This window comes from Sprattus sprattus (assembly GCF_963457725.1).
Source record: "Sprattus sprattus genome assembly, chromosome: 8".
NCBI lineage: Eukaryota > Metazoa > Chordata > Actinopteri > Clupeiformes > Clupeidae > Sprattus > Sprattus sprattus.
The window spans coordinates 9,813,918-9,839,463 of NC_137927.1; the positions used below are offsets into that span (position 1 = coordinate 9,813,918).

Sequence of the window (25,546 nt, forward strand, 5' to 3'; positions counted from 1 at the left end):
TTCTCTGAGTTTCTTAGGGTGATCTGTGGTCTTCATGTTGTAACAGTAGCCAGGAATACTGATTACTGACCAGTGAATAGACCTTCCAGACACAGGTGTACAATCACTTGAGACACATTTACTGCACACTGATCCCCATATCACTAATTGTGAGACTTCTAGCACCAATTGGCTGGACCTCTGTTGAATTAGGTCAGTCTATATAAAGGGGGTGATAAAGGGGGTGAATACTTATGCAATCACTTATTTTCATTACATATTTGTATTTAATTTACATGACTGTGTAGAAATATATTTTCACTTTGACATTAAAGAGAGCTATTTTGTGAATTTTTTTGTCCAAAAAGCCAACTTATATTGACCATGACTGATTTATAAAAGCCATAAAAGGGTAAAACATCCAAGGGGGTGAATACTTACGCAAGGTACTGTATGTATTATGAAGTTGTCTGCATGAAGTGCAGTCTGGTTATTTTTAGAAGCTTGCATTACTGTATTGTCCTTACTGTGTAAATGTAGTGTTAGACGGCGGCAAAGGCCCAGACATGTAGGAGTGGGAGCAGAAGTGGAAAAGGGCTCTGGATGTGGCCGCCTGTGTGTGGAACAGGAAAGACTCCTCCAACCACAATCCCTAATTCTGCCCCTCTCTGTGGCGCTGTGGTGAGGGGCAAACCCAGCCGTAGTAGTAAAGGGGTCCCAGCGAACTGCAGAGACAAACAGCCGGAGCGCTGGCCACACACCAGAGGCCGATTTAGAGCAGCCCGGAGCGTCACATTCATCTGCCAGGGTTTTCCTCCCTTCCTCCCCGGGCCTAATGATGCCAAGAAGCAGGACTGCTGGAAACCCAGTGCTGGGTACTGCGCTTGCGTGTTTACGGTTCTTCCAGGTGCTGTTGTGTCACATCAGCGTGCAGAGGCTTTGGCAGGCTAGAGATGTCGATGTTTAGGCCAGGATGGACAAGGAGGCCAATGTTGAATGCAAGCCTGTGGGTGGATTGCATTTCTAAAGACCTTTGATCGATTTCCTAACCATCAGCTTCTCCGGTGTTTTTTTGGGTGTCTTTTTTTTTGGGACACAATCGTTTCTTGACACACAAGTCTGTTACTCTGACTGTGAAAGTAGGTCCGTGTGGTCATGAAAACACTCCCAGAAGCCAACGAGAACACTACCGCGACGTCCCACCGTCGTTGTTGAGCAAGAGACCTGCTGGGATTTTTTGCTCAATTGACATTTATAAGCGCTGGATTCCCTGGACAGATTTCTTTTCGACACCCTTCTCTTTACTCTCTCCTCACTGGTATTTCCTCCTACTGATTAAGTACAGTGGGGGTCCTGGATTGGTGGGTGTGTGTGTAGGGGGGCAGTTGTGTTGTTCAGCCAGAGTGGTTATGTGACGCTCAGAGGGTGTGAGGCAGTGAGGGAGATCAGACCCCCCGCTTCATCAGATAAATTTAGCCGACGCGCCGTGTTGTGGGAACTGTGGTATGTGGAGAGAGAGATGTTGTGAAGAAATGGATGTTTTTTTTTCTGCTGCTGCTTCCTTTTTTATTTTTTTTTATTTTCCCCCATTTCTTTTCACCCCATTGCCAAGAAATCCAAAAGACCAGACAGAGAGGAAAACAAAAATGTGTGTTTTTTTTTTTTTTTTATCACAGTCCGCCTAGCTTGCTGCTCTGAGGGTACTGGCTGCCAAATATGCCTGAGAAGGTCAGGCTTTATTAGAGGGCTGTGTGTGAGCCTTTGGACTCATGGAGACACTGAGAGAGATGGTGAGAGCAAGTTGGAATGAGAGAGAGAGAGAGAGAGAGAGGGAGAGAGAGAGAGATGGTGAGAGCAAGTTGGAAGGAGGGAAGGAGACTGTAACCAAATGAGTGAGTGAGTAAGAGGGAGAGACAGGGAGATGAGTACGTGAGAGACAGAGAGAGAAAGATGGTGTTGAGTTAAAAGGACTGTGAGAGGTTAACTAAGTGATTGGATGAGTGAGAGTGTTACTTAGTGACTGAGTGAGAGGAGGAAAGATGGAGTGAGAGTGAGTGAGTGAGTGAGTGAGTGAGTGAGTGAGTGAGTGAGTGAGTGAGTGAGTGAGTGAGTGAGTGAGTGAGTGAGTGAGTGAGTGAGTGAGTGAGTGAGTGAGTGAGTGAGTGAGTGAGTGAGTGAGTGAGTGAGTGAGTGAGTGAGTGAGTGAGTGAGTGAGTGAGAAAGAGAGAGAGAAAGAGAGAGAGAGAGAGAGAGATAAAGAAAGAGTAATAAGGGAGTAGGAGAGAAACAGTGTGAGGCTGAGAAATGAACACATGAGTGTGAGGGTCAAAGTGAGATGGAGTTAGACGGGTTGAGTGTGAGCGGGACTGTGACAGAGAAACGATGAATCGTTAGTCACAGTGGGAGACCGCGTGAGCAAGGGGTTGAAAGGAAGCCAGCCAGCCAGCCAGCCAGCCAGTGGAGTAGAGTCCCATGTCTCATGTCTCCGGTCTCATGTCTCCCGTCTCATCTCCCAGAGGATTTCAACTTGAGGGCAGGTCTGTGTTTGGTGACCTCTGCCTTTGATGAGATGTGGAGGTTGATGGCCAGCTAACTGTCTCAATACATTTTCACAAACTACCTCTGATATGCCACAGCTTTGTGTGTGTGTGTGTGTGTGTGTGTGTGTGTGTGTGTGTGTGTGTGTGTGTGAGCCACTGAGGAATGAGGATGGCCTGGCCTCTGGTTTTTCCCGTCTGCCTTGAGAACAGGGCAGCATATTTCTGTCTCTCTGTTTAGCCCTAAGGTATTTCCAGCACATACCTGAAACTCAAGGCCCAACCCTGAATGCAGAGGGTGTGTGTGTGTGTGTGTGTGTGTGTGTGTGTGTGTGTGTGTGTGTGTGTGTGGTAATTTCACCTGTGAGTGTAGTGCTGTTTGTGTGTGTGCTCACAGTCACAGGCTACATTCTTGTTTCTGTGGCACCTCACAACAGCATATGACCATGGTTGTGTCACCTCCGTTTTTAAAATCTTAACCACACAACTGTGTGTGTGTGTGTGTGTGTGTCAGTCAGCATCTCTGTGTAAAGCTTCCGCACTCCCCACTGCAGAAAAGCAGGAATGATATTTGTTGCTGTTGGAGCTGACTGAGTGTGCTGGCCAGCAGTAGCAGCAGGTGAAGTGTGTGTTGGCTTTGTGTCCTGAGGTGATGGCATTCTGGCCTTGACTCTGTGGATCTGATGATTCATGGCCCAGTCTCTGCTTTCCTATTAAGGACAAAAGAGTGGAGTGCTGAACAGAGAGAGAGAGAGAGAGAGAGTGTGTGTGTGTGTGTGTGTGTGTGTGTGTGTGTGTGTGTGTGTGTGTGTGTGTGTGTGTGTGTGTGTGTGTGTGTGTGTGTGTGTGTGTGTGTGTGTGTGTGTGTGTGTGTGTTGTTGTTATCAGTATTATCACTAATGTTGCTGTTATCTGCTATTAATATTGTTGTATTGAGTGCTTTGGCAACAATGTATCGCGCATTCATGCCAATAAAGCCATTTGAAATTGAGAGAGAGAGAGAGAGCGTTGTGTTAGAGGGAGAAAGAAAGACAAAGGTAGAGTGTGTCTGTGTCTGTAAGGGAGAGAGAGAGTGCTTGTGTGTGTGTCTGCCTGGGAGAGAGAAGACGCCGTGACTTCTGACTTGTTCCTGTGCAGACAGTCCACTCAGCAGTGTTCTGGACTGGAGGCGACTGAGAGACCCAGCAGTTAACTACGGATGTGCCACTGATGGCCACCTTTTGAATGTGCACCGTCAGTCTTAAGAAAACATGATGAATAAGGTTTGCAAGGCAAACACATGCACCCAAGTGTATGCTTTACTGCATAGGTGTGCAGATTAAATGGAGTAGAAAGATGTTGAATTGATGTGCATAGTCATCTGATGGTCACTATCAGTACTCAATGACTTTTTTTTTAAATGGGGGAAATCTGTCTGTCCAACCATTTTGGCATTGACATTTATAGCCACTTCAACCGTTAATGGACAACTGAAGGTAATATATTCCGAACACACTAAGCATGTAGTCCCAATGTAGTGTGTCATCACACAAAATGTAACATTTAGCTGAATCAATCCCTCAACCATGCAAATCCCCTTTCCGTTTCTGGAGCTTCCTGCAGCTAAGTAATATCACCCGGCCGCTGCAGCACAGCGCTCTGACTAACCCTCAGCAGAGCCTGCTATTCACTTGGCATATTAGTCTACCTGGTCTCCATGTGTTCTGCCCAAGGCCTGAGGCCTGAGTCTGGGGTGGGTCTGGGGCAGGTCGGTGCAGGGGTGGGGTGTGGGGGGGGGGGTGTGTGGTGATTAAGCAGACAGATGCACTGGTGTCGCCCCTTTGTGATCCAGCCACACTGCACCGCAGCTGCCTCTGTCCCCACCTGGAACTGGTTCTGCCGCGTGTCTGACCCGGGCCCTGATCTACTCTGGGTTGGTGTCGGGGCTGGTGTGACTGTGACGGTTACTGTCCCTGGCCAGAAATAGCACAGGGGGAATGAAGCAGCGCATTGATGCTGCTGCAGTTTCATGTGACTCCACTCAGGAACTCTGATTTGCCCAAGATGATGTGCAACAGGCTTAGGGTCGGCACACAACTTGTTTATGGGTAAACAAACTCCGAGAAGAGTTGGGACACACACACACACACACACACACACACACACTTTAACAGAGGCAGGGATAAATGGAGGCAGAGCTTGTTGTCGCAGAGGCTTTGTATATGCAAACGAGCAGTAGAGTGGATCTTGTTCTACTTGTTATACTGATAAAGTGACTGATAATTAGGTGAGCTATGAACAGACACACGCACACGCACACGCACACGCACACGCACACGCACACGCACGCACACAGGGTTCTCGGTATTCTGAGTTCTCCAATATGCCTCTGCCTTGCTGTGTCAATATTTATTCAAATTGTGTTTTTCTGTTGTGTGTGCAGGTGCTGGGCAGATGTTTCCTGACGGTTATGCAGGTCCACTTCCAGTTCCTGTCGCAGGCGTTGCAGAAGGTGCAGCCGGCTGCGCAGTCGTGCCTGGCGGAGGCGCTGTCCCAGGCGCAGGAGCGCCACGCCAACAGCACCTGTCCCCAGAACTCCACCCCCGGACACACCCCCCTCAGCGAGCTGGACGAAGCCTGCCGCTCATGGAGAGCAGCCTGTGAGGTAAGGCTAGTGCCAGATGGCGTGTCAACGTTTTAAATGTTTCATAAAAAGGCCTAATTGTCGGGAGTTCCAGCGATGACACTTAAGCGAACGGTCGCATAAACAAAACCTCCCGGTCGGTCGGAGTTTATTCCCCAATTTAAATACTTTTGACTTTAAATTTGTGCTCAATAATGAATGAAGGGGAAAAAAACAAGAAGACCAAGGGCAAGCCGCAAGGGAAAGTCGACAAAAATGATAAAACAGCGACTGAAGGGGCCAGCATGGACGAACATCGAGAAGGCCCTGCCGGACGCAGCCAAAATACCGTTACGGTGGACATGGATGGCAACATCTCCGCTATACGGGAAGACATACGAAATATGGCCAGGGAGATGAAGTCCGAATTGGGCAACTTCCAAACCAGAATAAGAGAAGATTTGAAAAAGGAGCTAACAGTGGTACGAGAGGAACTTAAACAGAAGCTGGGCGAAGTGGTAACCGACCTCAAAGCTACAACTGACAGGGTGAGTGAAGCAGAGACGCGCATAGCCGACCTGGAAGAGTGGAATGCTGACTTCAAGGAGGCGTTGAGTAGCTCCCTACAAACTCAGGAACGTTTACAGATGAAGCTTACGGACATGGAAGCACGCTCGAGGCGGAACAATCTTCGCATTTATGGCATCCCAGAGGGGGCTGAGGGAAGCAATATTCAACAGTTTATTGATCATTTTATTAAAAAAGAGTTGGAGCCCCTCGCCGAAACTGAACTTGATATACAGCGATGCCATAGAGCGCTCGGCCCCCGGCCACCTAATGATGCGCAGCCCAGGTCAGTGATCGCATACTTCCAGGAGTTTAAAACTAAAGAACTGGTGCTACACTCTGCATGGAAGAAGAAGGAGGTCTACCTCAACGATAGGAGGATCTACTTCGACCACGACTATCCCGCTGAAACTTTGGCAAAGAGGAAGGAGTATGCTCAAATAAGGAGAATTCTCCGTGAAAAAGGAATACGATTCCAAACACCACCGCCAGCCAAGCTACGAGTTTTCTTCGACGGTGGGCCGATAACCTATGGGAGCGCAGCAGAAGCGGCACGGGATTTAAGGACCAGGGGAATCTCTGTGGAGTTTGAGAAGTCGGCTGGTGGGGTTGCGCTGCCTGAAAGGATGGGGAGGACATGGCAGCGAGCTGGAGCTGCACCCAGCCGACAGAGCCGTCAAGAGCGAATTAAGGAGAAGCTGCAAGGTTTTCGCCGGTCATGATAGAGAGTCAGGGGGTTCAGGAGGTAACTGACTGGCACACGAATACTTATATTAAACGGCAAGGATTCGGGTAAGCGAGATTACTGCCCAGTCAAGGACACTTATTAACGTAATGCTTTAAGGATTGAAACTGTATGTCCTTGTTATGTTAGCGTAAAAATCTGTTGCTTCGATTTCAAGTTCGTCCACCCTACTAAGAGGAATTATTATTATTATCATATATATATATATATATATTTTTTTTTTTCTCACATACTGAACGTAATATCATTTTATTTTTTTCCTTTGAATTACATTGACTTGCCCTTATAGCCTATTTAGTGAATATAGTAGACCGATTCTGGGTAAGGGTTCTGGTTCAAGACACAAAGTGCACAAAATACACCCATTAGTTAGGGGTACTATAGGCACTGTAGGGGGGCCCTGGGGACTAACTAGACTACTCCCCCCAAAAAAAGAAGTGGTTCTCTACTTCAAAGTGGAGGTCAACCTGAGTTTATGTTTGTTTGTTTTGTCTTGTATTCACTTGTTGAGTTCATGTTATGGCTCACGAAAAGTTCATGGTTGGTCACCAAAGGTTCATAACTACTTTCTTAACTGTGGGTTTAAATGCAATGTCAGGAATATAGGGTGATTACCCTAAATGTAAACGGTTTACACAATCCAATTAAGAGGGATAAGGTAATTGCAAAGATGAAAAAGGAAAGGCTGCATGTAATGTTTTGGCAGGAGACCCATCTTAACGACATGGAACATGAAAAGTTAAAAAAACTGGGTTTTAAAAATACTTTTCACTCGTCTTATAAGAAAGGGAAAAGGAGAGGAGTAGCGATACTAATTTCTAACAGAGTGAATTTCCAACTGGTCTCTAAATTCTGTGACAAGGAGGGTCGATATGTCTTTGTTAAAGGATATCTTGACCAGAAAGAGGTAACATTAGTCAATGTGTATAATCCACCAGGGCAGGACCATTCTTTTATCAGGGAAATTTTTGATTTGATAGCTTCTGAGGCCTCTGGTGTTTTAATATGCGGGGGAGATTGGAACATTCAGCTACAACCTAAACATGACTCCTCTAATACATTTAAGAGACTAACTCCTAGTGCCAGGATGACAAAAAAAATGCTGATTGAGCTAGGGCTGATCGATGTATGGAGGGATTTCCACCCAAAAGAAAAACAATTCACATTCTATTCAGCAAGTAAAGGTGTATACTCAAGAATTGACTACTTTTTTACTTACAACTCAGACAGACACAGACTTAAAGATTGTAGGATAGGAGTCAGAGACATATCTGACCACTCAGCTGTTTATTTAACTGTGCACCTGGACAATAAAAAGAAAAACATGCTTTGGCGACTTAATACAAGCATCTTGAATGACATGACTTGCAAGGAACAAATACAGAAGGAATTTAAAGATTATATGGACAATAACAATAATGGGGAAGTATCGCCAAGTGTTCTGTGGGACGCTGCAAAAGCAGTGATCAGAGGAAAATGTATAGCATTGACCTCACACAGGAAGAAGGAAAGATATAAAAAGCTGTCTGATTTAGAAGAGAATCTTAAAGTTTTAGAGAGGGAACACATCGAAAGTAATGAACCTTGTATTCTAAACCAAATAAGAAATGTCAGAAAAGAAATAAACGAACTATGTGAGGAAGAATTAGAGAAAAAAGCCAAATTTGCAAAGCAGAGATATTATGAAAATGGACCAAGGGCCCTGAAGCTTCTGGGATGGAGGTTAAGGAAACAACAAGCAGACAGCTCTATATATGAAATTAGGGACCCTGTATCAAAAAAATTATGCCATAAATTAGAGGATATTGAACATATTTTTGAAAATTACTATAGAGACTTATATAAGGAACCAAATACAACCAGCCCTCAGCAAATTCATTCATTTCTGGAGTCATTAGATCTACCCTCTATAGGTGAAGAACAGAATAAAGCCCTGATGGCAGAGATTACAATGGAAGAAATAGGGAAAGCAATTTCTAGATTAAAAGCTCAGAAAGTGCCGGGAACTGATGGGCTCCCCGCCTCGTGGTACAAGGCCTTCAAGAAGGAAATAGTGCCTTTGCTTTTTGATTGCTTCAACTATACACTTAAAAAATGTGATCCACCAAGTTCATGGAGAGAGGCAATCATTTCGGTTATTCCTAAAGAGGGGAAGGACAGAAAAGAATGTAGCGCATATAGGCCAATTTCTGTACTCAATATAGACTACAAATTGTATACGTCAATTTTAGTGAAAAGGTTAGAGCATATAATAGCAGAACTAGTGGACCCAGACCAAACTGGCTTTGTGCGTGAAAGACAGACACAAGATAACATTAGGCGGGTGCTACACGTTATCGATCATGTGAATAAGGGGAATATTGGAACCACAGTGATTAGTTTAGATGCGGAAAAGGCGTTCGATTCGGTTCGCTGGAAATATCTGTACTTGGCGTTGAGAAGATTTGGCTTCAAGGATGATTTTATTAACTGCATAAGAACTCTATACACCTCACCAAACGCCAGAATAAAGATTAATGGACACCTCTCTCAGGTTGTCAACTTGGAGAGAGGCTGTCGCCAAGGCTGCCCCCTAAGTCCCGCCCTCTTTGCTTTATTTATAGAGCCCCTGGCACAGTTAATTAGGGATGACGAAGTGATAAAAGGAGTCATGGTTAGAGGCGTAGAGCAGAAGATTTGTCTATATGCAGATGATGTTTTGCTCTTTATTACAACACCAGAGGTCAGCATTCCTAGACTCATGTCCCTGCTAAAAGATTTTGGAACTTACTCTGGATATAAATTAAACGTGCAAAAAACACAAACTCTAAGTTATAACTACTCCCCTCAAAAAGACATACTAAATAGATTTAATTTCAAATGGACCTCATCAGACATTAAGTATCTGGGAATTAAAATACCAAAAGACATTTCCAAAATATATGATAGCAATTATGGCCCCATAAGTAAAAACATCAAGGCAGATATGGACAGGTGGTCCCAACTGCCTTTAGATATGCATAATAGAATAGAAACAATAAAAATGAATGTACTCCCCCGACTTTTGTATTTTTTTCAATCCCTACCAGTTATAGTACCACTGCAACAATTTAATGAATGGGATAAGTGGATATCAAGATTCATATGGGGGGGTAGAAGACCAAGAATTCAATTTAAAACATTGCAACTTCCTAAAGAAAAAGGGGGTAGATCATTACCATGTTTGACAGACTACTACAAGGCGGCACAATTAAGACCACTAGCATGTTGCTGTAACCCAATGTATATAGCAAAATGGAAAGACTTGGAAACTTCACAGCTAGATATACCGCTGCAATCCATATTAGGAAGCAAAATTTTGTTTGGGCAGCATGTTAAAAGTTTAAATCAATGGACTACAGTTCCTCTTAGAATCTGGTTTAAGGAATGTAAATCACCACTACTTGAAAGACGGTCTAGACTGTTGAGATGGATCGCTTTTGACCCGGACTTTATGCCGGCGAGGATCGATGGGAGGTTTAAATATTGGCATAGGATTGGCATCACTTCTTACTGTTCAATCTTATCAAAGGGAGAACTGGAGAGTTTTCAGAAAATTTCAGAGAAGTATGGTTTAGAAAAACTCGATTTCTTTAGGTATTTACAAACCAGGACCTACTTTAATAAGGAGATTAAATCCAAGGAGACAGGTGATGCCAGTTTAGTTGACATATTTATTAACATGTATAAATTTACGGACAACAGGAAACTTGTTTCAAGATTATACTCAAGTATTCAATCCAGTAGAAAACACTCAACAGATAAGGTTAGATTAAAATGGGAGAAAGAATCTGGCCTTGTCATTTCAGAGGAGGACTGGTTAAATATGTGCTCTGTGCAGTCCACTTCCACCAGCTCAGGCCTCTGGAGGGAATTCTGTTGGCGGAATCTGCTTAGATACTTCATAACCCCCAAATTAAAATGTGCACAAACAGGGGAGGCAGGAATGGGTCTGTGTTGGAGGAAATGTGGAGAACAGCTGGCAGATCATTTTCATATATTTTGGAGCTGCCCAGCCATTCAGCCATACTGGCAGGGGGTAATACAAATAATACAGACTGTCTTTGGAGATGGGTTTGACTGTTCCTTTTCTACAATCTATTTGGGCAATATCGCAGTCGACCTAGTGGTGCAAGACAAATACTTGTTAAAGATATTACTAGCAGCCAGCAAGAAGGCTGTAACACGTAAATGGCTACAGGCCGAACCTCCAACAGAGACTGACTGGATTGATATTGTTAATGATGTTCAAAATATGGAGAGAATGACTTTTTCCCTGAATCTAAGGCTTGATAAATTTCTGCAATATTGGGTAAAATGGATTGTGTTTGTGACCTCACAGAATCACCACTGATCTGTTACTGTGTAAACTGACATTTATTTTCTTCATTATACCAGCAGTATACATGTATAGGTGACCAACCTTTTGTTTCCATGTTTGTATGTATATATGTATGTCTCATTGTATCTTTGTTTCTTTAAAAATAAAGTATAAAAAAAAAAAAGGCCTAATTGTCACAAAGAAAGGGTTGGATTATCACAAAACGCTTTGAATAAAACAGTGAAATGTTCTGTCAAAAAGCAGAGGGTATTTACAGTTAATTGATGCAGTCAGTTACACTCGTCCTTGTTTCTTCTCCATCCCCACTCCTGTACTTGACTGGCTTTTAAAAAGGTGGATTGTGTATTAGTTTGATAAAAGGATGTTTTTCTGATGTGTTTTTATGGACATGAGTGAGTGAAAGTCGTGACTGCAAAGACAATAGTGCAATTGATTTGACCATCTGTCTCTGGGTTCATGTGTAAGTTGACTGTGCCTAGTACTGTGCACACAGTGAAATGTTGACGCTAAAGGCTGTCGGCGTTTGTCTCTCCACTTTCCATTTCATAAAACTAAAAACACGACATTTGCCGAAGACCTAACATCTGTCCATATTTGGCAGTGTGTGTGAATATTAACTGCTTAGTGAAGGTCATTGTGAACAGAGAGGGCATGGCCTGTGTTCCTATTATTTGCTGTTATTTCCCTCAACCAGTTGATGGTTGAACATCAGGCCTCTCACTCTCTATGCGTCTTCTCTGTTCCTCTCTTCTGTCTCTCTCTCTCGCTCTCTTCCTCCCTCCCTCTCGTTCTCTCTCTCTCTCTCTCTCTCCCTCCCTCTCTCTCTCCCTCCCCCCCCCCCCTCTCTCTCTCTCTTTTACTGTGTCTGCCATTTGAATGTGTTGGGGCATCCTTCTGATTGGCTCCATGTGTCTGATTTGCCTGTCTATAGGGGTGTATAGTCTGACTGTGTGTGTGTGTGTGTGTGTGTGTGTGTGTGTGTCCAGGCCACCGCTCGTCTGCGTGAGCGTGGCAGGGACGGCTGCCTGTCGGGGCTACAGGTACAGCAGCTCTTCTGCTCCCACGGCTCCAGCCTCCCCGAGCACCAGCTTAAGGAACTCAACCTCAAGATTGACAGCGCACTGCAGGTCAGTACAACACACACACACACACACACACAGGCGCGCACACACATGCACATGCACATGCACACACGCACCCGCACCCGCACCCACACACACACACACACACACACACATACACACACACACACACACACACACACACACACACATACACACCCAAACACCATCGTACCTGACCACACCACATACACACACAGTCTTCAGCTAGCTTTCAGCTGACACCACTACTACTGGTATCTCACTTGCAGCCCCCTTCCACTCAACCCAAAGACACATACACACACACACACACACACAAACACACATACTACCCACCAACACCAAAATCATAGAGAGGTTTATTATTATTTTTTAATGGTGTGTTTGTGCGTTGCAAAATGGTGGTGTATTTGTGCTGGCCTGTTTGTCTTTTTTAACAACCATGTACACAAGTAAATGTGTTTATCACTGACTGACTGACTGACTGTGTGTGTGTTTGTGTGTGTGTGTGTGTGTGTGTGTGTAGGCATATAAAGTCTCGCTGGACAGCCTTGGCCACAGTGAGTATGCCCTGAAGGCCGGCTTCCACCTGAACCCCAAATCAGCTGAAGCAGCTCTGCAGGTACGTGGGTGTCCCTCTCCCCTTCTCTTTCCCTCCCCTCAACTGTCCTCTCCGCTCCCCCCCTCTTAACGCTCCTCTCTTCTCACCGGTCATCTCTCGTCACGTGTCTCTGGTTTTGCCCCTCCTCTCCTCTCCTCTCCCCTCCCCTCCCCCACTCTCCTCTTTGCAGACCTAATCAGACTGGACAGTTCATCAGATTGCATTTGTTTATAAGACTGAGTTGGTTGGTAATTGCATTTGTTCATGCTGTATTGCTATGTGTAGTGCTCTTTAATTAAACTGCTGTGTGTGTGTGTGTGTGTGTGTGTGTGTGTGTGTGTGCAGGGTTGCTGCAGTGAGGCGGAGGCCCAGCAGGCGGGCCGGATGCAGACCACCTCCCAGCCCATCCAGTGTGAGCTGCCCACCATCCCTGTGCATATCGGCTCGCACTTCCTCAAGGGCGTCTCCTTCAACGAGTCCGCCACTGACAACCTCAAGATCAAAATGGTAGACAACCTCCCCTCCCCTCTTCTCTAATCCTCCCTCGGCCTGTCTGTGCCGAGCATCCTCCATCCCTCCATCATCCATCCCTCCTTTTATTTCCGCACCGCCATCCCTCTCTCCATCCCCTCAACCATGGAGCGAGCAGGGCTGCACAGGACTCTCAGACAGTCCAGATATACTGAGTCACGTAGCAGCCATATACTGAGCCAGTGATATCCTGTGTAGTTTTACTAATGTCTCATCACCATCTCCTCCCTTCTGTCCTCTGCGTTCTGTGTTAAGCTCTTTGCTCCGACCTCCTCTTGCCTGTATGGTGAGGGAGATCTAGCTTGTTGTTCACATGACTTCTTTCAAGTTAGGTTAGTTGAGCTGGCTCCACCGCAAAGCAAGCTGTGTCAACCACTCGAACAAGATGGCAGAGACCAAGAGACGGCGTTTCAGATTTCCGCCAGTCAGCAGTTGTAGTTAAGTGTGATGATGAGAAGAACGAGAGCAGTCTGTTTACAGTTGCGGTCATGCCAGACCACATTTGATCAATACGTGGGACTCATTCAGCTGCCGGCGCAAAACCATCCCATAGACCCATGCTGAGATGAAAGGCCAGTGATTCACTCTGCTGGGTTGATCTGTGACCCCCCCCCTCCTTCGAGGCCTGGTCCTGGCTGGGCTCCACCCATGAGGGCTTGTTTAGAGCAGAGCGTGCGAGCGATGAGCAGGCTGGCCCCCACAGGCTGTGTTTACAGAACTGCTCTCTCCCCTCTTTCTCGCCTTCTCTCTCTCTCTCTCTCTCTCTTTCTTTCTCTATCTCTCTCTGTCTATCTGTCTCTATATCTCTCTGTTTCTCCCTCTCTTTCGCTCTGTCTGTCTGTCTGTCTGTCTGTCTGTCTGTCTGTCTGTCTCTCTGTCTGTCTGTCTGTCTGTCTGTCTGTCTGTCTGTCTGTCTCTTTGGGGCGTAAGTAAACGGGTACTGTGCACAAACGGCTCCAGACTCCAGGAGTCGAGCGGAGCAGACCAAGTCCTCCAGCAAGAGCAGCAGCCGTGCACGTGAGCACCAGGGGAGCTGGAGTTGGGCTTCACTGTGCATTCCTCGCCCATGTAGTCACTTTCTGGGAAAAGCCAGAGCGCCCGCTTACTGCTCAGAACAGTAACGAGCGTGGCGAAATGTTGAAAGTTTGGTCTGACGGTTAGTCATCGCTAATGTGAAAAAGGGATTTTGTGGCTGAATAACAAGGTCTTCATGGCTTTTAAGTATTAAAAACAAGGAGTTTATGGAGCGGCGTTTTCCTCGTACTCACTATTGGAGGTTAGAACAGTAACACAGTGAAGACGTTTACTTTATGGTGCTCAGGTTTAAAGTTACCCTTGATTAGGACTTTATTAGAAGAAATAAAAATCCCATTACGAACACAAAGATTCATATGAGCACACGAGGGACTTTTTCTTGAAATGTGTTTTCTTTCAGTTTACTCCAGTGTGACTTAACAAGTAGTATGAGTTCTCTCAGAGGGCATTAACTCCTGTGATTTCAGAAAAACAGTCTTATGTTAAACCCCAGACAGACAAATGACTAAAAGGATTGAAGCGTGTTTTCCAAGTTAAATTTTAGTGACCTAGTACAGTAATATAATACCTAACTCCAGTCCGGAGAACTTGTTCTAATGATGTTGTTGTCATGTCTGAATGTTCTTATAATATTATGGTCATGTCTAAATGTGAGCGTTTGAGCCTTTACCAGAATAGTAGGTGTAACGCCTCGATGAGTTCCACACTGCTGGTTCTGCATGAAACAGGACTATTGATCTGTCCACAGGTAAGTTATCAGATGGTTAAGCTCTGGTGTGTGTGTGTGTGTCGTCTTCAGCATACAGTGCTGCAGCTGATTAAGGAGGCGGTGGGGCAGAATGGCGTGAGCGTGCGGGATGAGTCGCCCGTGACGGACGTGCTGAACCAGGTGTGCCCCTCCAGCTGGAGAGGAGCCTGCAAGACTGCCGTGCAGCTGCTGTTTGGCCAGGCCGGCCTGGTGAGTAAACACGCCACCACCGACCAGCACCACAACCAGACCCATACCACCACATACCACCAAAGACCAGCACCAGAGATGGTGAAAAAAAGATGTTTAGGTAGAGGAAGGGAGATGTCTTCATCACTGAGACCCTAACACAAAGTAGATACAGAGATAGACATTACGGTAAAATAGCAAACAGAAAAATACAGTGAGTCATGCACATACAAAAACCGACAGGCAGGCAAAGATGTTGAAAAGCTTTAAAACGGTGCAGTTTTCTCATCAACAGCCTGGGATTAACAAGGTACAGGAACCTAGTCCCCCTAACAGCTATTTTTGCTTTTATGGCAGACTGTGTGTGAGCTGAAAGCCAGATCTCCCTGACTTCTGCCACCATCATTTTCTCTAGTGGGTTCAATCTGCAGAAGGGTGTGTGTGTGTGTGTGTGTGTGTGTGTGTGTGTGTGTGCGCGTGTTTTATGAATGGGGCATCTCGGCTGTGTGCCTCACCAAGGCTGAAGCACTCCTAAAGCACATTTAGCTCTGTTTGGGGCTCTGCCGCCCTTGAGCTTTACGGCCTCCGAGAGGAAGCGGCAGTGATGGGGCAGGGAGGGGGGCGTGTAATGGAGACGAGAGGCTTTGTGCCGCTCTTTGCACAGCTGGGGAGGGAGCAGAGAGGCCGCGGCATCAGCAACCTCCTGCAAGGAACATTCCGGCAACATCTGGACAGGGCACAGGGTTACGTGCGGGGGGGATCGGGGGTTACTAACGTGAACTCACCTTTAGTTGGAATGAGATTCCTGTGTGTGAGGGAGAGGATGGAGGGGGTGGCCGGCTGTGTGTTTGTGCATACTTGAGTGCGTTTGTACCTGATGTGGTTGTGCCCTGTGTGTGTGTTTGTTTGCACAGCCTTTTCTTCTATTTATGTGTGCAGATATCTTGAATGTTGGATTGTTTACGTGAGCAGTCAGACTCCCTCTGTCAGCGGGAGTGGGAGTCATGGGTAAGGCTTAGGGGGAGACGAACAGTGCCTGTGATGTTTGGGAGTGTCATTCTCTCACACCGCACTCAGGCTAGCTTTACACGACAACGATCTAGACGCAAACCGCAAAAGTGGCGTTGCATTCCCACTTTTTATTTCGCGTTTAGACGAGAGTCTTTGGGTGGAAATCTGCATGCAGACGGTGACGCAAAAGTGTGTGAAATTGAACTTAACGGTGCAGACGTGGAGGTACTGCAGGATGTATATGTGTCCATTCTATTCCACTATGGCTATTTTAACGCAATTGGGTGCTTATTTATTTATTCATTCACTTACATTTGCAGTGTTTGTGTACATTTACATTTAGTCATTTAGCAGACGCCTTTGGCCAAAGCGACGTAGACTACAAGGGATAGAACAGACAAGCTATGAGACCTAGTGTAATTAATGCGCCTTCTCTGTTCTGTTTTATCTGTGATTACTCGGCTTATTTGCTGAAATGACTCCTGGATAGATATCAAAGCAGCTTGAATCTCCTACTGATGGAAATAATCCAACATGTTTGTTGTTGTTTGGCTGTACTGCACATGGATATGATGTCAACGCGTATGCGAGGATAGCCAGCATGAGCAGCTCAGAGCACACTTTTGCGTTTTCAACCCTTTAGACGGGAACGCGACGGTGGAGCGTTTTTAAGATTTCCACTCTGGAGGGTGGGTTCATTTTTTTGCGTTTTTAAGTCCCAAAAACGCTGTCGCCGTCTAAACAAAAGGCACATCTGATAAAATATTTTGTCGGTTTCACCCGGGAGCGTTGTCGTGTAAAGCCACCCTCAGTCCTCCAGTGCGAAGACAGACATGCTGCATATCAACTCTGCTGGCTCACTTGGAAAGTCATGGAAACTGTTAAAGCAGAAACAGCAAAAAGAAAAGAAAAAACCTGAACAATAAAGGTTTATTTTGTGTTAACAAGAACTACAGTGATATGTTTGTTAAAGGAACATTTACAAAAAAAATAGAGTGAGTTTGGATGTTTTTTCCTCTGGCCTGTATTAAAGAGGAAATGGAAACTGATGGAACATTTATCTCCGAGTCTCTGTTCCCAGCCCTAATCCTGTGACCTTGTGTAGCTTCTGAGTCAGAGTGGCCCTGATGTCCTGTGTGTTCGCTTACGTCTGTGAGGTTGTGTGTGTTTTTGTGCGTGTGTTTGGTGCGCCGCCCTGTGTAGTGTCAGGGTTGCGAGGATACACCTGCTCTAAAAATAACAATGGGCCTGCATCCTGTTAGACAGGAAGTTGCTTCCCCACCGGCAGTAGTTCTGTGAGTGCGGGAGGTGTGCCATGCCTGGCCTCTGTCACAGAACTGCACAACTTCCTCTGTTAGGCCAGACCTGGAGACTGTTGCCAGGGAGGGGGGGGGGTTCTCCTAGCAACAGCTAACCCATTAACGTAAATGATTTTTATAATTGGAACAAAGTAGGCAGATGGTACCCAGTCAGGTCAGACGCATGTGCGTTATGTTCAGCTCACTGTCGTGTGTAGGAGGTTGTTTGGGATTTGTTTTGTTCATGTTGGAGGATGGGCTGACAGTGACTGGTTGGTCACACAGGAGTGAATGTGTTTCCTGAGATGCGTCCTTGTCGTCACTCTTAGATGATGTCTGCTGATGCAGCTTGCTCGATCTGTTTTCCTCCACCACCCTCTTCCTCATTGTGTTTATTTCTGTGTGTGTGTGTGTGTGTGTGTGTGTGTGTGTGTGTGTGTGTGTGTGTGTGTGTGTGTGTATAAATGCATAGGTGGTGGTGGACACTGCTCAGATTGAGAACAGAGAGGCCTACGCACCCCAAATTACCCTGGAGGGCTCCAAAGTGGTTGTCCAGGTGCCTTCAACATGGTAAGGAGCACGTAGACTTCACACACGTAGACCTCAGTGTCGATGAACACCCGTACAGGTGCAGCATTGCACGTGATTTGTGTTTGGGAGCTATAAATCGAGTGTGTGGACGATCATTCTGCTTTAAGAATGAACCCATACTATTCATTCTGTAACGCCATGGTAGTCATGTTCCTCATTTCACAGCCTTCCAGTTTGTTCTGTCTACTCCTACATTCAGGACTAGCAGTATTAGAAGTGTGTTATTATGAATAGTGTTGAATGGAGGAGTACTGGCCTGTTTTGGCCTGCTTGCAGCGGCGTGCTGTTGTGTGTCGATGGGCCACTGATGAACTGTGTGGTGCTGCGCCCCTCAGGTGTCTGAAAGAGGACCCGGCCACCATGTCTCTGCTGCAGCGCAGCCTGGACCCAGAGAAGACGCTGGGCCTGGTGGACGTGCTCTACACCGCCGTCTACGACCTCAACCGCTGGAAGGAGCGCAAGTCAGTGGTGCACTACATGTACATGTAGTAGGAGTAGACACAGAGACACACACAGAGACACACACAGAGACACACACAGAGACACACACAGAGACACACACAGAGACACACACAGAGACACACACAGAGACACACACAGAGACACACACAGAGACACACACAGAGACACACACAGAGACACACACAGAGACACACACAGAGACACACACAGAGACACACACAGAGACACACACAGAGACACACACAGAGACACACACAGAGACACACACAGAGACACACACAGAGACACACACAGAGACACACACAGAGACACACACAGAGACACACACAGAGACACCCTGTAAATGTCCTGTATGTTAAGAGTGTGTGCTCTTGCTGTGTGTCTGTCTCTTTATAGGGAGCAGGCTCTTCCCATCATCCAGATTCAGCTGCAGCGCGAGAGCCCTGACTATTGTTCCCACGTTGACCTGCCGTCTGGCAACGGCTCCAAGGCGTCCAGTGGCGGTGGCCTCCCCAGGACCATCTCCAAGTTGACCTCCAAGTTCACCCGCAAGGCCGCCTCCATCCCCAACACCCCGTCCCGCAGCCCTGATGACAAGCCCCCCAAAGCCCCCGGCCCCGACGGCCGGCTGCACAGTCTGCTCCAGCTGGGGGGCCTCTCCTGCCCCCAAGACCCCACCCTGGGTCCCCTGGCCAATGGGGCGGGCCCTGACGACCAGGGCATGAACCTACCTACCGACCAGGAGATGCAGGACGTCATCGACTTCCTCTCAGGGTTCAACATGGGCAAGTCCCAGCAGGCCTCGCCTCTGGTCAAGCGCAGGAACTCCGTGCCCTCCTCTGGCGCCGCTGCCGCCGACATCAAGCCCCTGCCGGCCGGCTCCCAGCATGCACTGCAGCAAGCCCTCCAGCCCCTGCCGCCCCAGCAGCAGCAGCCGCAGCACCAGCTCTCTGTTCCCAAACCACCTCAGCCGCAACAACCACAACAGCCGCCGCAGCAGCAACCACCTCAGCCACCACCACCACAGCAGCCCCAGCCTCCACAGCCTTCCCAGCAGGCCTTGCAGTATTATCAGCACCTCCTGCAGCCCATCAGCCAGCTGCAGCAGCAGCAGCAGGCCCAGCAGCAGCAGCAGCAACAACAACAGCAGCAACAGCAGCAGGCCTCTCCTCAGCTCCCAGGGCAGCCTCTGCCTCAGCAGAGAGTCCCCAGCAAGTGGCTTGGGGGCTCCAGCCCCCAGCCCCCACCACAGGGCCCCCCAGGAGGCCTGTCCCCGATGGGGCCTCTGGGGCAGTGGGGGGCCCCGGGGCTGCCCGACCTGAGCTCGGACCTCTACAGCCTGGGGCTGGTGGGGAGCCCCTACATGGACAGCATGATGTCTGAGATGCTGGGCAACAAGCCGCAGGGCCCGCGCAACAACACCTGGCCCAACCGTGAGCAGAGCGAGTCGGCCGTCTTCAACGTGCTGGGAGACACGCTGCCCTTCGACCCCGCAGGTCAGTTACCACGCCGCAGTCAGGGGTCACACATACAGGAAGTCAGCGTAAAGACAATAGCTGTGAGGGGCCTAAAGAATAATTGCCAGTGTATTAAGAATGTAGATGGCTTAAAGTGCTAAATTAGTAGAGTTCTCACCGTTTAATTCAGATGGCCCTGCCAATTTACCCAATGTTGTTGCTGTCAACTGAAAGCGTAAGAACTCTATCGGCAGAACACCTCGCCCCCGTTCTTCATGGGTCTCCCATCATTTTGTGTACAGTCTTATGATGGTGCACAGCCTTGATGAGTGTTCTGTGCATGCTTTGTAGTTTCTTGTGTGCCTGAATGTGTTTATTTATATTTTTCTGGATAGATGTCTGTGTTTGTGCGTGTGATATACATGTTGTCGTGTGTGTGTGTGTGTGTGTGTGTTTGTTCATATATATATATATATATATATATGTGTGTGTGTGTGTGTGTGTGTGTGTGTGTGTGTTTGTACGGGCACATATGTCCATGCGTGCCTAGATGTGTGTGTGTGTGTGCGCACATATGTCCATGCGTGCCTAGATGTGTGTGTGTGTGTGTGTGTGTGTGTGTGCGTGTGTGCGCGCACATATGTCCATGTGTGCCTGGATGTCTGTGTGTTGGTTTCTCGTGGGGCCGTGGGCGCATGTGAAGACCTGAATCAGCAGCAGGCCGGTGAGCTCTGCTGACTGCATCTTTTCACCCTGACGACTGAGGCGAGCGAGAGCAGCTCCAGGTCCCCTACGTGGCCCTGCACTCTGTGCCCCCGCGCTCCCCCTGGGTCCCTGCAGTCATTAGCGAGGCCCTTATGGGGGCCCCAAGGGACCGGCAGACTGGGGCCAGACCATTGTTTTCTCTGATGGTGCTGTCGCCTGCTTTGATTCAAGTCTGCCAGAAAGAGCCTCTGCACTTGGGCTCATCTGATCAGGAGAGCGTAGAGACCTTGGCTCGGTTTCCTCCTGATTTATCTAGGTTGTCCTCAAACATGGCACATCATTTGTGGATCCTCTGGATGTTTTGAGCGGCAAAGTTGGCTATCTGATCAACACTTACCCTTCCATAGATTTAACAGACATTGAAACAACGGTTGCCATGATACCACAGACCAGTAAGAACCTTTAACGACCCTGGATTGAGAGGGGAGACCATGTTTTGGTGTTTAGCTCTCTGTGTGTGTGTGTGTGTGTGTGTGTGTGTGTGTGTGTGTGTGTGTGTGTGTGTGTGTGTGTGTGTGTGTGTGTGTGTGTGTGTGTGTGTGTGTGTATTGGTTTGGCCCTTTCTGCTGAACACAGAATGTGTCAGGGTCTGTTTCTCCAGTGGAGCTCTTTATTCCAGCAGAGGCCATTGTGCCTGGCCGCCTGGTGGCCCATTGTGTGTTTCTGCTGTGGTAGACAGTCTCTGTGTGTCTTTGTGTGTGTGTGTGTGTATGCGTGTGTGTGTGTGGCCTGAGTGCTGTGTGGGAGAACAGCTGAGTGTGTCAGAATGCAAACGCCAGTCTCATTCTCTCATCCTCCTCTTCTCCATGGCCAGTGGGCTCGGACCCAGAATTTGCCCGCTACGTCGCTGGGGTCAACCAAGCCATGCAGCAGAAACGCCAGGCGCAGCACATCCGCCGCCCAGGCAACGCCCGTGGCAACTGGCCCCTAGCGGACGAGACTCATCGCACCTGGCCGCACCCCGAGTACTACAGTGAGGGGTGAGTCCACCAGAGGGCGCCCTCTCCACCAAAACAGACGACAGGGTCTTGCACACAGATACCCTTCCCTCCCTCTCTCTCTCTCTCAAACACAAACACACGTTACACTGAGTGTCTTGCACACAGATACTCCTCCCTCCCTCCCTTTCTCTCTCTGTCTCACACACACACACACACACACACACACACAAACACACACACACGTTACACTTAGTGACTTGCACACTGATTCTCCTCACACCCACAAACAATTACTACTAAACAGCGAACATGTAGCCCCGCAGGAACACGGGCATGATTTAAGACCGTGTTGCTGAGGGAGTGTGAGATGCTGATAATCTTGTGTGTCTCTACCAGGGATGCGGTGAACAGCAGCTGGCAGGCCAATCAGGGCGACTCGGCCAGCTCCAGTGACGAGGCCTCCTCGGCCAATGGGGACAGCCTGTTCTCCATGTTCTCTGGCCCTGACCTGGTGGCTGCTGTTAAGCAGAGGAGGTACGGCCATCTGACGCATCACAGACACAAACCTGCTGCTGTTGCCACACACGTTGACCACATTAGTCAGAATAATACATTTTTGGCTAGTTTTCAAACTAAATGGAACACACAAGCATGCTTTTATGAGGTAAACTACTTGATGAGGAATATAATGATAATTCATGTATGAAACAAACCAGCCCTATTAATATGACTGATAACACATGCTGATACAAATACAGCATTAATGAAAGACGAAAGATGATTAAGTTACCAGACAGGATCTGCACAGCAGAGACTATTTGCGGGCTCGTATTTTATGATTTCTTGTAAGATGAGCCGAAGGCAGTAACTAAGTAACTACATGGTATGTGCACTACTCGCCTCCATTAAGACATCTGGAGTGGATGGGTCATTAGTTCATTAGCACCCGTGGGCTTGTCCAACCAGTTTGTCATTTGGCCTATGGCTTTGTGCAAAACGTGAGTAATAGGAAACAGTACCCAGCCGTGCCTCTGTGTTCATTGAGAGGGAAGCCATTTACAACTGGTGCAGTCGTTACTGTTTTGCACTCATACATGGCATCCGCGTGGGAAAGTGTCTGCACACCTACGCGCACCTTGATCACCGTGTCTGCTGTAGCAACTGCACTGAGTCCAACTGCTGTCTGTTGGGTAGCAGCTGAGAGGACAAGTTGAGGGGTTTATTAACTCTGCCTTTACCTTTTGCCCGTCTGTGCCCAGGAAACACAGCTGTGGGGAGCAGGAGGTGTGCACGCTGCCCTCTCCTCCTCTGCACCACACTACAGACGACAGCTGCCAGGTAAGGGAGCAAGACCTCTGCGACGGCACCCACACACATGCGCGTCTGTTTCTCACATGTTCATTTCTGCATTTCTGTCTCAGTGTCAATGGTCAACATGTCTGTAGTGTTCCATTTCTTCATTTCTGTTTTGGGTAAAGGCTGCATCTCCATGAAAGACCGAAGCAATACTTGTGCGTCAATGTTTTTTTAACATGGTGCTTTTTTTTTTCCCCTCCAGGACAGCAAAACCAAAACATGGCCCCCCAAGGCTCCCTGGCAGCACTCCTCGTCCCATACCAACACCATGCCCAACCTGGGGTCCTCCCTCTACCAGATGAACATCCCCTCCAGCCAGTGGAGCGACTCCATGCAGATGCTGCAGTCGGCTGTGTGGTCCACGGCCAGCGACTGCTCTCCCTCCGGCGGGATCTCGTCTGGCTTCCCCTTCTCCCAGCAGCAGCAGCAGCAGCCCCCGCCACAGCCACAACAGCAGCCCCCGCAGCAGCACAAGCAGCCCATCAGCAAGGGCTTCAAGACCTTCCCCCACAAGCCTGAGCACCGGCCCTCTTATCTGCACCAGTACTGAGCAGCCAGCAGGGGGCCTCTGCCCTTCTGTCCTGCGTTCGAGTGCTTCTGTCCTGGCACCTGTAGCACGGCATATACAAGGCGAGAAGGTCTCTGGATAGGGGGTTTCTTTTCTTTTTTTCTTTGTTGGTTAAGTATACGCAGGTTTCGTATTTACCCCTACCTTGGCTGAGGTACCCATCTGAGCTGTCCCGTCGAGAAAAGCGCATGAACGTCCTCGCCCCCATCCCCTTGGACTGTGGTTCCAGCTCATACCATGGTGTCTTTGGCCACCTAGTTTACACCTCACACCCCCCCCCCCCCCGGACTTGCTCCTGAGCCCCCTGACCAGGTGACATGCATGGCTGCCGCATTACTCTTCTCCTCTCCTCTCCTCTCCTCTTTCGTTTAGGTCCCTGATCTCCTAGCTGACAGTGTCCAGGGCAGGGGGTGGGAGATGACCCAGTTCAAACCATAATTATACTGTGTCTAAAAGCTGTAACTGCCAAATCTCCCGTCAGATGACCCAGACTACAGCTCACATATTGTTCCATAGCGTGTAAATGACTCCAAATGATATATAAATACTAAACTTCTTTTTATTAAGAGGCTTTGAGCAGGCTCGGCAGAAATATAATAATCATCGCAGAGGTGTAATTTGAAAGAGATACACTACTTTTTTCAAACAACTGACAAGAGTTCTAAGAAAAAAAAAAGATAATATAGCAGTAACTGTGTGCCATGGTGATATGAATAGCACTTGCAGAATATTCTTTTCCAACCAAAGCGTTGTTCAGATGATGAATGGTGCTTCGTGACTAGCGAGAGGGGTCTGGGGTTGTTATGGAAATCATAGCAAATGAAACAGTTCCACGCCCTTTTGTCTGAGAAACTCGGGAAACATCTGTGTGTGTGTGCGTGTGTGTGAATAAAAACAAGAAAACGCTCCTTTCATGTCTCCTCACGCGTTTCTGATTGGCAGTTTTCTTCAGAAAAACAATAACTCTTAAACAAAAAAAACTTAACATTTGTTCCTTTAAAAAAATAAAAAATTACAATATTTTTCTTGTACAAATATTGACAGTATTAATCTTATTTTTGTATTTTCTTACATGTTATACCATTACTGTATATGTTAGTATAATATAGGCATACTACATCAGATCGGACCCCCTCCCCCCATCCCTGCCCACAGATGTGAAAAAGCACATGTTTTCCTTCCTCCAGAGTTGAACTAAAGTCATCCATCTTGAAAGGTTACCAAATATGCCATTATATAACATGCCATTGTAAACGCCAGCTGATCAGGGCTGGGTTTGGAGCCCATGTTTCTTCAGTTTCTATGGCGATGGGCTGTGTGGAAGGCCCAGAATGTTAACTCTTGTGATGTTTGCGGATGCCAATGTTGCCTGTATTTATGATATGACACCATGTTTTTTCTGAAAACTAACATACTTACCATGTTTACAGAGAATCGTTTGCTGTATATAAATATAAATATATATCTTTTTATAGTTCTGTGCTTTGCACAATCAAAATATAGGGTTTGTTGCTTTTTGTCTGTGTTATCTCCCAAACTGTTGCAGCCTTTTCTAAAGACATCTAAAAAGACCTTGGACTGTAACTGTTAGCATTTCTCAGTTGTGTCAGTTGGTTTACTAGTGACTTCACCAGAAATCTGACCTGTAACCCTGAGAGTTGAAGTGAAGAGGCTGCTTGGCTTATGTTGCTTATTGTTCTCTTGAGCTGGCAACTGAATCTTTCCAAGTGTACCAGCAATGCAAAAAAAATAAAGAAATATAATTGACAACCTGTTTTTCTTTTTTGGGGGTAAATACCATTTTGGCCACACTTCTCACACATTTTTTTTTTGTTCAATCTTAACAGACTTGCAGTAATATAAATTATAAAGCATGTTTTGAAATAAACATGGGTTTCTAAGAAATTCTATTGACCTTTTCTTGTTTATGGTAAATTATTAATAACAAGGCCAATGCAAACAGATGCACTGAAAACATCAAGTTGAAAACACAAAATGCACAAGATATTTGGGGAAACCTTAGCTGGCTGGTCTTAAACAAATTTTGCAATCTGTATACACTGAAGTGTTGTATGTCAGGGCTCGGACTCGTGTCCAGGT

The 25,546-nt window shown here is 47.2% G+C and overlaps 1 protein-coding gene across 1 annotated transcript in view; it reads left to right on the plus strand.

The window, feature by feature from the left end:
* Positions 1-25,175, plus strand: part of garre1 (granule associated Rac and RHOG effector 1) — a 43,879-nt gene extending 18,704 nt beyond the window's left edge. The window contains exons 3-14 of the mRNA XM_080843763.1: positions 4,939-5,160; positions 11,777-11,917; positions 12,420-12,515; positions 12,840-13,001; positions 14,860-15,018; positions 17,779-17,876; positions 18,233-18,358; positions 18,756-19,855; positions 21,396-21,561; positions 21,919-22,056; positions 22,782-22,860; positions 23,081-25,175. Of these exons, the coding sequence (XP_080699889.1) occupies positions 4,939-5,160; positions 11,777-11,917; positions 12,420-12,515; positions 12,840-13,001; positions 14,860-15,018; positions 17,779-17,876; positions 18,233-18,358; positions 18,756-19,855; positions 21,396-21,561; positions 21,919-22,056; positions 22,782-22,860; positions 23,081-23,428 (2,835 nt within the window). The 3' untranslated portion in view covers positions 23,429-25,175. The remainder of the gene's footprint in view (positions 1-4,938; positions 5,161-11,776; positions 11,918-12,419; positions 12,516-12,839; positions 13,002-14,859; positions 15,019-17,778; positions 17,877-18,232; positions 18,359-18,755; positions 19,856-21,395; positions 21,562-21,918; positions 22,057-22,781; positions 22,861-23,080) is intronic.
* The last annotated feature ends 371 nt before the right edge of the window (positions 25,176-25,546 follow it).